This window comes from Salvelinus sp. IW2-2015, linkage group LG13, assembly GCF_002910315.2.
Source record: "Salvelinus sp. IW2-2015 linkage group LG13, ASM291031v2, whole genome shotgun sequence".
NCBI lineage: Eukaryota > Metazoa > Chordata > Actinopteri > Salmoniformes > Salmonidae > Salvelinus > Salvelinus sp. IW2-2015.
The window spans coordinates 8048663-8060095 of NC_036853.1; the positions used below are offsets into that span (position 1 = coordinate 8048663).

Genomic DNA, 11433 nt, shown 5'->3' on the forward strand with positions numbered 1-11433 from the left:
CAATGGGGACATTCCTTTGGTTAATTCCCACACTAGAGAGAGTTAACATGTTCTCTATGTGCTGTGCTTCGCTGTAGGGATACTAAAAGCACTCAAAGCAAATATCAAGACTTGAATACAAAACCTTTCATGGGTTATTGACACTATATTTTCACTCAACAACATGATCTGGATATAGTATTTGTCTTGAACATGCATAAGTAAATCATCAGCGTTAAGACTGGTAATAAGCTATCATGGCACAGATCCTACATCAATACTGCAGGTTTCCTTCTATGCTATGGTCTCAGGTGGAAGATTAGGTAATAAAGGGGATGATTGGGGCGTAATTTCACTATTCAGAACATAAATGCTCCATAACTGCCTCATTATGTTCTTCAAGCCAAACGGTTTGTTGTTTTTGTGGCCCTACTATATCCCTTCTCTGTTTTGATACATGTACAGTATATAGAACATTACGCACTCATAACTTGTCCACAATGAACAGTGATTTCATTACAGCTAAATGCAGTAAAGATGCAGTATATTGTTTATTAGAAACTGGGTGTTTCGAGCCCTGAATGCTGATTGGTTGATATATCAGACCATATACCACGGGTATGATGACAAAACATGTATTTTTACTGCCCTAATTACGTTGGTAACCAGTTTATAATAGCAATAAGGCACCTCTGGGGTTTGTGGTATATGGCCAATATACCACGGCTAAGGGCTGTATCCAGGCACTCCGCGTTGCGCATAAGAACATCCCTTAGCCATGGTATATTGGCCATATACCACACCCTCTCTGGCCTTATTGCTTAATTAACATGCTTCCGCTGTATCAAGCGTTTTACTGGCTTCCCTCCTCACTCGCTGCTGTGTTCTAACTTACTTAATTATAATCATGCCATATGTTAGATGACTGAATTTCAAGCTGCCTGTAATGGCAGTTCTACAATATCTATTGCTCTGGATTGTCAGACCTCTGCAGAATGCAACGCTGCTTTAGTCCACTAGATTCTAGAATCACAAGGTGAACAGAACACATTAGGGATTACACTCAACCCGTGCCTTAACCTATGACATACAACACTAGACACAATAGAGTAAAGTAAAGCTGCACACAGTTCTGTACAGTTCTGTGTCCCCAGCCAGAAGCTACTGGTATGGATATGATACTACACAGTACAGGGATACACAAAGAGAGGATATGGCGTCATGACAGAATTAGGGAAGGTTTCAAAATTGTGATAGGCAGACAGACCATTGTTGAATCTGTGGAACATAACGACTGTTTGGAATTACATTCCTCCACATTAGAGAGGTCGCTCTCTTGCAATAGTGTAAATACAAACAAGATTATATAAGGGTTCAAACGCTAGAGCAAAAACCCAGAGGAGAAGTTATGTGATTGGTAAATTGAAGATGTTTGCTACCCTTAAGGATCTATATTGTTTTGTGTTGAATTGACAAGGGACTTTTGACAAGTATCAGGGAAAATATTGTGTCCCTTAGTTTATACTAGCTCAGGACATAGCGAGGTACTGTTCTTCTTTTTTTATTTTTCAAGTGAGTTTATAGTGCCCTGCCATACAGCACACATATAATAATAATAATAAATACAACTCTGCAGAAATGATGAGTGCAGAAGATATAGGAAAAAGGTTTGTATTTTGTAGTAAAGAGTTGATGCAGTGTTTTTATGGCTAGTGTCATGCAAAGAGACTGGAGACAGTCTTTGGATGCTTTGTTTATGTATACTGTGGCTTGGTAACAATAAAGTACATGTTTGATGAATGTTTATCTAGTAATTTAAACAACAAACAAGTTGACTTTGAATAGATTGACAAATAAAATTATTTAAAAATCCAACGTTATATTGTCCATCTATTTCAAGTAAATAATAACATCTGATTGATAGTGAGAGCTGAATGAATGAAAGACGGCTGCATATTGGTAACTGACAAAATAAAGGAAACAGAAACGCCAACATAAAGCTTTTTAATAGGGCGTTGGGCCACCAGAACAGCTTCAATGCATCTTGGCATAGATTCTACAAGTGTCTTGAACTCTATTGGAGGGATGCGACACCATTCTTCCACAAGGAATAGTTTTTTTGATGGTGGTGTAAAACTCAGGCGCCGCTCCAGAATCTCCCATAAGTGTTCAATTGGGTTGAGATCTGGTGACTGAGACGGCTATGACATATGGTTTACATTGTTTTCATGCTCATCAAACCATTCAGTGACCACTCGTGACCTGTGGATGGGGGCATTGTCATCCTGGAAGAGACCATTCCCATCAGGATAGAAATGTTTCACCATAGGTTGAAAGCAATCACTCAGAATGGCTGTGTATTTATTGGCGTTTTCCTTGCCCTCTAAGAGGTTGAGTGGAACTAAACCATGCCAGGACAATACACCCCACACCATAAAAGCTCAAACAACTCAAGTGTTTTCTTTATTTTGGCAGTTACCTGTAAATGAATGAGGCCATGGGATGTTGAGATTGAGGACTCCATCTGCTGGTCTTCAGATACAACTGCAAATGATGTCTTAAATTGTGCCATCTCTCAGACGCACGTAACATAAATGGTATCATAGCGTCTGTCAACAGACTGTGGGATTAGGATGCGACAACTAAAGATTAACTTTGTTAACTCAGATCTTTTGTCACTGATCATTTTTCACAAATCACGATTTTTACAGGTGCTCGCATCTTTTACATTTCAGAAGGGAAGGTTGACATGTGCCCCATAGACTTTCCTGAAACTTGCACAGAGAGGGGGTGGGGCTACGGCCCTCGTTCTAGTATATTTTCTAACATACCTGCCCCCAGAATTAAATCGAGCAACTGACGCAATTAAACACAATTTCTGTTCTGAGTTTCGAAGTGTGTACACTACATGACCAAAAGTATGTGGACACCTGCTCGTCGAACATCACATTCCAAAATCATGGGCATTAACATAGAGTTGGTCCCCTCTTTGCTGCTATAACAGACTCCATTCTTCTGGAAAGGCTTTCCACTAGATGTTGGAACATTGCTGCAGGCAATTTCTTCCATTCAGCCACAAGAGCATTAGTGAGGTCCGGCACTGATGTTGGGCGATTATCCCTGTCTCACTGTCGGCGTTCCAATTAATCCCAAAGATGTTCGATGAAGTTAAGGTCAGGGCTCTGTGCAGGCCAGTCAAGTTCTTACACACCGATCTCGACAAACCATTTCTGTTTGGACTTCGCTTTGTGCACAGGGGCATTGTCATGCTGAAACAGGAAAGGGCCTTCCTCAAACTTTTGCAACAGAGTTGGAAGCACACAATCATCTAGAATGTCATTGTATGCTGTAGCRTTACTATTGGAACTAAGGGGCCTAACCCGAACCACAAAAAACAGCCCCAAACCATTATTCCTCCTCCATCAAACTTTATAGTTGGCACTATACATTGGGGCAGGTAGCGTTCTCCTGGCATCCGCCAAATCCAGATTCATCAGTCAGACTGCCAGACGGTAAAGCGGGATTCATCATTCCAGAGAACGCGTTTCTACTGCTCCAGAGTCCACTGGCGGCGGGCTTTACACCACTCTAGCCAACGCTTGGCGTTGCCCATGGTAATCTTAGGCTTGTGTGCRGCTGCTCGAACATGGAAACCCCTTTCATGAAGCTGGCGACGAACAGTTCTTGTTCTGACCTTGTTTCCAGAGACAGTTTGGAACTCGGTCGTGAGTGTTGCAATCCGAGGACAGAAGATTTTTACGCACTTTCACACTTGGCGGTCCCGTTCTGTGAGCTTGAGTGGTCTACCACTTCGCAGTTGAGCCGTTGTTGCTCCTAGTTGTTTCCACATCACAATAACACCACTTACAGTTGACTGGGACAGCTCTAGCAGGGCAGAAATTTGATGAACTGACTTGTTGGAAAGGTGAAATCCTATGACGGTGCCAAGTTGAAAGTCACTGAGCTCTTCAGTAAGGCCAGTCTACTGCCAACGTTTGTCTATCGAGATTGCATGAGTGTATGCTCGGTTGTATACACCTCTCTGCAACAGTTGTAGCTGTTAAAAATGCCCTGTCTTAGGTCAGTTAGGATCACCACTTTATTTTAAGAATGTGAAATGTCAGAATAATAGTAGAGAGAATGATTTAATTCAGCTTTTATTTATTTTATCATTTTCCCTGTGGGTCAGAAGTTTCCATACACTCAATTAGTATTTGATAGGATTGCCTTTAAATCATTTAACTTGGGTCACACGTTTCGGCTAGCCTTCCACAAGCTTCCCACAATAAGTTGGGTGAATTTGGCCCATTCCTCTTGACAGAGCTGGTGTAACTGAGTCAGGTTTGTAGGCCTGCTCTTGCTCGCACACGCTTTTTCAGTTCTGCCCACAAATTTTCCATAGGATTGAGGTCAGGGCTTTGTGATGGTCACTCCAATACCTTGACTTTGTTGTCCTTAAGCCATTTTGCCACAACTTTGGAAGTATGCTTGGGGTCATTGTCCATTTGGAAGACCCATTTGCAACCAAGCTTTAACTCCCTGACTGATATCTTGAGATGTTGCTTCAATATATCCACATAATTGTCCTTTCTCATGATACCATCTATTTTGTGAAGTGCACCAGTCCCTCCTGCAGCAAAGCACCCCCACAACATGATGCTGCCACCCCCGTACTTCACGGTTGGGATGGTGTTCTTCGGCTTGCAAACCTCCCCCATTTTCCTCCAAACATAGCGACGGTCATTATGGCCAAACAGTTCTATTTTTGTTTCATCAGACCAGAGGACATTCCACCAAAAATTACGATMTTTTTCCCCATGTGCAATTGCAAACCATAGTCTGGCTTTTTATGGAGGTTTTGGAGCAGTGGCTTCTTCCTTGCTGAGCGGCATTTCAGGTTATGTCAATATAGGACTTGTTTTACTGTGGATATAGAAGCTTTTGTACCCGTTTCCTCCAGCATCTTCACAAGGTCCTTTGCTGTTGTTCTGGGATTGATTTGCACTTTTCGCACCAAAGTACGTTAATCTCTAGGAGACGGAACGCTTCTCCTTCCTGAGCGGTATGACGGCTGCGTGGTCCCATGGTGTTTATACTTGCGTACTATTGTTTTTACAGATGAACGTGGTACCATCAGGCGTTTGGAAATTGCTCCCAAGGATGAACCAGACTTGTGGAGGTCTACATTTATTTTCTGAGGTCTTGGCTGATTTCTTTTGATTTTCCCATGATGTCAAGCAAAGAGGCACTGAGTTTGAAGGTAGGCCTTGAAATACATCCTTGAAATACATCCACAGGAACACCTGCAATTCTGCTACTTTCTGTTTATCATATGTGCATATGATTAACTATACATTCATGTACATACTACCTCAATTGGGCCGACCAACCAGTGCTCCTGCACATTGGCTAACCGGGCTATCTGCATTGTGTCCCATCCACCACCCGCCAACCCCTCTTTTACGCTACTGCTATTCTCTGTTCATCATATATGCATAGTCACTTTAACCATATCTACATGTACATACTACCTCAATCAGCCTGACTAACCGGTGTCTGTATGTAGCCTCGCTACATTTATAGCCTCGCTACTGTTTGTAGCCTGTCTTTTTACTGTTGTTTTATTTCTTTACTTACCTATTGTTCACCTAATACCTTTTTTGCACTATTGGTTAGAGCCTGTAAGTAAGCATTTCACTGTAAGGTCTACACCTGTTGTATTCGGCGCACGTGACAAATAAACTTTGATTTGATTTGATTGACTCAAATTATATGTCATTTAGTGATGTCAAGCAAATGTCATCAAATGATGTCAAGCAAAGAGCACTGAGTTTGAAGGTAGGCCTTGAAATACATCCACAGGTACACCTCCAATTGACCCAAATGATGTCAATTAGCCTATCAGAAAGCTTCTAAGCCATGACATCATTTTCTGGAATTTTCCAAGCTGTTTAAAGGCACAGTCAACTTAGTGTATGTAACTTCTGACCCACTGGAATTGTGATACAGTGAATTATAAGTGAAATAATCTGTCTGTAAACAATTGTTGGACAAATTACTGTGTCATGCACAAAGTAGATGTCCTAACCACTTGCAAAACTATAGTTTGGCAAGTTAACCGCCGCAATTGTTGCAACCCCTATTACTAGCCTGTTCAACCTCTCTTCGTTTCGTCTGAGATCCCAAAGATTGGAAGCAGCCCGCGGTCATCCCCCTCTTCAAAGCGGAGGACACTGTAGACCAAACTGCTACAGACCTATTTCTATCCTACCCTGCCTTTCTAAGGTCTTCGAAAGCTAAGTTAACAACAGATCACGACCATTTCTAACACACCGTACCTTCTCCGCTATGCAATCTGGTTTCTGAGCTGGTCATGGTGCACCTCAGCACGCTCAAGGTCCTAAACAATATCACAACACCATTGATAAAAGACAATACTGTGCAGCCATATTCATCAACCTGCCAAGGCTTTCGTCTCTGTCAACCACCACATTCTTATTGGCAGACTCAACAGCCTTTGTTTCTCAAATGACTGCCTCGCCTGGTTCACTAACTACTTCTCTGACAGAGTTCAGTGTGTCAAATCGGAGGACCTGTTGCCGGACCTCTGGCAGTCTCTATGGGGTGCCACAGGGTTCAACTCTTGGGCCGACTCTTTTTTTTCTTTGATACATCAATGATGTCACTCTTGCTGCTCTTGATTCTCTTATCCACCTCTACACAGACGACACCATTCTGTATACTTCTGCCCTTCTTTGGACAACTGTGTTAACTAACCTCCAGCTGAGCTTCAATGACCACACAATCTCTTCCGTGGCCTCCATCCTGCAAGTAAAACTAAATGCTGCCTTCAACCGATCGCTGCCCGCACCTGCCGCCCGTCCAGCATCACTACTCTGGACGGTTCTGACTTAGATATATGGACAATTACAAATACCTAGGTGTCTGGTTAGACTGTAAACTCTCCTTCAGACTCACATAAGCATCTCCAATCCCAAATTAAATCTAGAATCGGCTTCCTATTTTACAAGCATCCTTCACTCTATGCTGCAAACATACCCTCGTAAAACTGACTATCCTACCGAGCCTTGACTTCGCGAAGTCATTTACAAAATAGCTCCAACACTCTACTCAGCAAATTGGATGCAGTCTTCACAAGTGCCATCCATTTTGTCACCAAAGCCCCATATACTACCTACCACTGCCGACCTGTATGCTCTCGTTGGCTGGCACTCGCTTAATACTGGCTCCAGGTCATCTTTAAGTCTTTGCTAGTAAAGCCCCGCCTTATCTCAGCTCGACTGGTACCATAGCAGCACCCACCCGTAGACGTGCTCCAGCGGTATATTTCACTCGTCACCCCCAAAGCCAATTCCGCCTTTGGCCGCCTTTCCTTCCAGTTCTTCTGCTGCCAATGATGGGAACGAATTGCAAAAATCACTGAAGCTGGAGATCATATCTCCTCACTAACTTTAAGCATCAGCTGTCAGAGCAGCTTACAGATCTTGCACCTGTTACATAGCCCATCTGTAAATAGGCCACCCAACTACCTCATCCCAATATTATTATTTTTTATTTTTTTGCTCCTTGCACCCCAGTATCTCTACTTGCACATTCATCTTCTGCACATCTATCACTCCAGTGTTTAAATTGCTAATTTAGTATTTCGCCACTATGGCCTATTTATTGCCTTACCTCCCTAATCTTACTTAATTTGCACACACTGTATATAGACTTTTCTATTGTGTTATTGACTGTACATTTGTTTATTCCACATGTAACTCTGTGTTGTTGTTTGTGTCGCACTGCTTTGCTTTATCTTGGCCAGGTCGCAGTTGTAAATGAGAACTTGTTCTCAACTGGCCTATCTGGTTAAGTAAAGATGAAATAAAAATTTTAATAAAATAGTTTGTTAACAAGAAATTTGTGGAGTGGTTGAAAAACAAGTGTTAATGACTCCAACCAAAGTGTATGTAAACTTACGACTTCAACTGTATAGTGTACGTTGTGTAACATTGCCTTGGTAGTTTCATAACTTGAATATTTCAATTCTTATGGCAGGCCCTGATTCGTTATGGGGGTGCTTAGTCCCTCCTAGCCCCGGTAATCAAACMCTGCACTTGCTGATCTGCACCACAGGATTAAATTTAATTGTTCTCACTCTCTATATACATTGGTCAGCTACATTGTCAGCATGCATTTTATATCATTATAAACACCAAAAAGTGAATCCAGTACTAAGCMGGTAAGGGTATGACTTTTCTTTCCTTGGATTTTATCATTATTCCCACTTTCCAAGTTACACCAGATGTAAATTCGGGAGATTCATCCACACAATAGGTAACCAAAACATTTTTTTTAATCGTCAACCTAAAAGGATAATAAGAGGATGATGTGACATTAAAATCACAAATGATAAGAAAAAGGTTACAGGTCAGGAGGAACAGGCAAGGTATAGTAAATTTACACAATACGCTAGATGGCGCTATATTCTTACCATCATACATCAGTCCCGTCTTTCATCTTCCTGTCCAGTGTGTCGCACAGTTTCCGTTATGGAGGCGTCTATTAAGACGTTTTGCTTGTACATCTCGGCATGATTCTTGTATTATTTCGATAAGCACACTCCCACGGATAACGTTAAGATACAGGTTTCATCGCTCTGCAACAGCCCAGGGAGGATTTATATTTATATTATCTCTAAATAAACGGGGCATTCTGAAGGATGGTTTCCCTGAAAAAGCAGCCAAAGATCAACTTCCTCAGCTACTGCAGTCTTGGTGCCAGACCAGACCCCACGGCAGACAGCCTTCATGTGAGTAATTTACTCGCCATCATCGGGCTACTGAGTTTTCAAAGCGCAGGACACGCTGGCGTCGCTCTAATCGGTGGTGTAACAGCACTGGTAGGAGACCCAAGCGGGAAAACGAGCGAGAGAGAGCGTGCAGCGAATCCTTACCAACCATGAACTAACTTTCCACAACGACTCTAAGAATTTTGGCACTGTAACCGTATTGAACAAGTTAACTTTGTACAAAGACTGGAATGGTTGCTTTTCTGGCAGACATTTCCGAATGGGGACCCTGCTCAGTAGGCATGCAGTGACCAGTCCAGGTTGAAGAGTGCAGAACGCATGAGCCTTACGAGTTCTCTTACCAGCTGTTTCAAGCCTATGACTTCTACCACCTGAACCAGAATCACAGCTGTAAGATCCAGCTTGGAGGGACAGAACAACTGGGCAACCAGATGTCTGGGCACAAGTTCATACACAAGTAATGTTGCGTCATTCATTGGACACACACACATTTCCAAATATATTGACCAATTATCACATTGATTCCGGATATTGTAGCCAAGCATCTAAAGGATGCATCAGACACTAAAGTGATGCATCGTGCCCATAAATAACCTATAATAATAATAATAATAATAATTATAATACAAATTAATATAATAAACATGCACAGACTTGCCTCAACATTAACTGACCAGTGATGGTCTCTTTGATGTCCATTGTGATCCATTTCTCCACGACAGGGTGACTGAACAGGAGGTGTATGGGCTGACCCTCCCACTGGTGGCCAGCTCTGTGTTGGACAAACTGGAGAAGACGGCAGTGTGGCTGAACAGGGTCAAGACATCTCCGTTTGACCTTTATCAGTTCTTCCTCAGGCAGCCTGACAGCAGTGTGGAATGGTAGGTGGCTGGAGACCAGGGTTGCCAGGCGGCCCATGACGACCTAGAATGTCAGCACAATCACCACTCAAAACCCACCCACAAGGCCTTAAACTAGCCCCCCAAAAATGTTCATAGGGAGGGAGAAGTATGTAGCTAGCTAGTGCTGTTAGTTGTTCTCACATCACTTGTCATTACTTGTGTGTGCGTGCTGGTGCTGCTCTCMTCTCACTCACTCAGCTGCCTGTGGCCTGCAACACTCAACTCACACCCTTCCGGCCCTCCCCACCACTCACTCAGCTGCCTGTGGCCTGCAACACTCTCTCAACTCACACCCTTCCAGCCCTTCCCACCACTCACTCAGCTGCCTGTGGCCTGCAACACTCTCTCAACTCACACCCTTCAGCGCTCCCACACTTGCACTCCGACTGCTGGGCCTGCAACACTCTTGAACTCACACCCTTCCCGGCCCTGCCCACATCACTCAGCTGCCTGTGGCTGGCAACACTCCTCATCACTCACACCTTCGGCCCTCCCCCTCCCTCGACTGCTGCCTGGGCCTGCACACTCTCTCAACTCAACCCCCTTCCAGCCTTCACCATCACTCAGTCGCTGCCTGTGGCCTGCTCACTCCTCTTCAACTCACACCCTTCCGGCCCTCCCACATCACCGTCAGCTTGACTGCTGGCTGCAACACTCTCTCAACTCAACCCTTTCCCGCCCTTCCCTGGTCTCACACCACTCACTCTGCCTGTGGCTGCAACACTCTTCTTCCAAACTAACACCGCTCCAGCCCTTCCACCTATACCTCACTGGCTGTGGCCTGCAACATCTCGTCAACTCACACCCCTTCCACTTCCTCCACCACTCACTTCAGCTGCCTGTGGCCTGCAACACTCTCTCAACTCACACCCTTCCAGCCCTCCCCACCACTCACTCAGCAACAGCCTGCTCCACTGCCTGATAGTCTGCAGCATCAGGTCACAGTGAAATCAATCATGTTTTTTTAAAGTAGGCAAATTTTGCGGGAAACATGTGGACATGGAAACCCTGCTGGAGAATCCAGTGGAACTGGTCCTGCTCATCAGAGCCTTCTATTTAGAACTAAACAGAGGGGTGTCCTAGGTTTGAGGAGTTGGCGAGGTAACTTTGGTCAACTCTGAGTACAATTCGGGATATCCGGTCATACGAAAGTGACTCACCTTTTAGCAAGCAAAATTTCTATGGCAACAAATCCTTTAGAACTAACCTGCTCCGGGGCAGGCTAACTCCACTTAACCTGAATTAAATTACTTTTCCGCGAGTTGAGAACCAATGAAATCAGATTCCCTCCCTCCTGCAAAGATTGCGTCGTCATCCCCTGCACGATTAAGTGCTTTACTTAAGGACATAGCGTTAGATTTTTCGGCTCCGGTATTCGAACCAGCGACCTTTCTGTTACTGCTCTAACCTCGAGGATACATGCCGCTGATCTAGGATCAGATCTCCCCCTCTATGATTTAAAAGGCCAACTAGATCCGCACACCTCTTAGGCTGATATAATTTTCTGGTGTACAGCCTGATACTAAGTAGTGGAAAGTTTCCTTAACAAGCCAGACTGTTCAATAGAATTACATTACACTCTAACAGTTTGTCTGTGTGTTTGGTTCTTCAGTGGGTCGAATTTGGTGACAAATTATCCACAAGAAAGTATTATTTACCTGACTTTATTGCCCAGAAAGTATTATTTACCTGACTTTATTGCCCAGAAAGTATTATTTACCTGACTTTATTGCCCAG

The 11433-nt window shown here is 43.6% G+C and overlaps 1 protein-coding gene across 1 annotated transcript in view; it reads left to right on the forward strand.

Moving 5' to 3' along the window:
• Positions 1-8522: 8522 nt before the first annotated feature.
• The window catches only part of LOC111972061 (tyrosine--tRNA ligase, mitochondrial), a 15135-nt gene continuing 12224 nt past the window's right edge, over positions 8523-11433 (forward strand). Inside the window, exons 1-2 of the mRNA XM_023998902.2 lie at positions 8523-9251; positions 9517-9675. Coding sequence (XP_023854670.1) covers positions 9226-9251; positions 9517-9675 — 185 coding nt within the window. The 5' untranslated portion in view covers positions 8523-9225. The remainder of the gene's footprint in view (positions 9252-9516; positions 9676-11433) is intronic.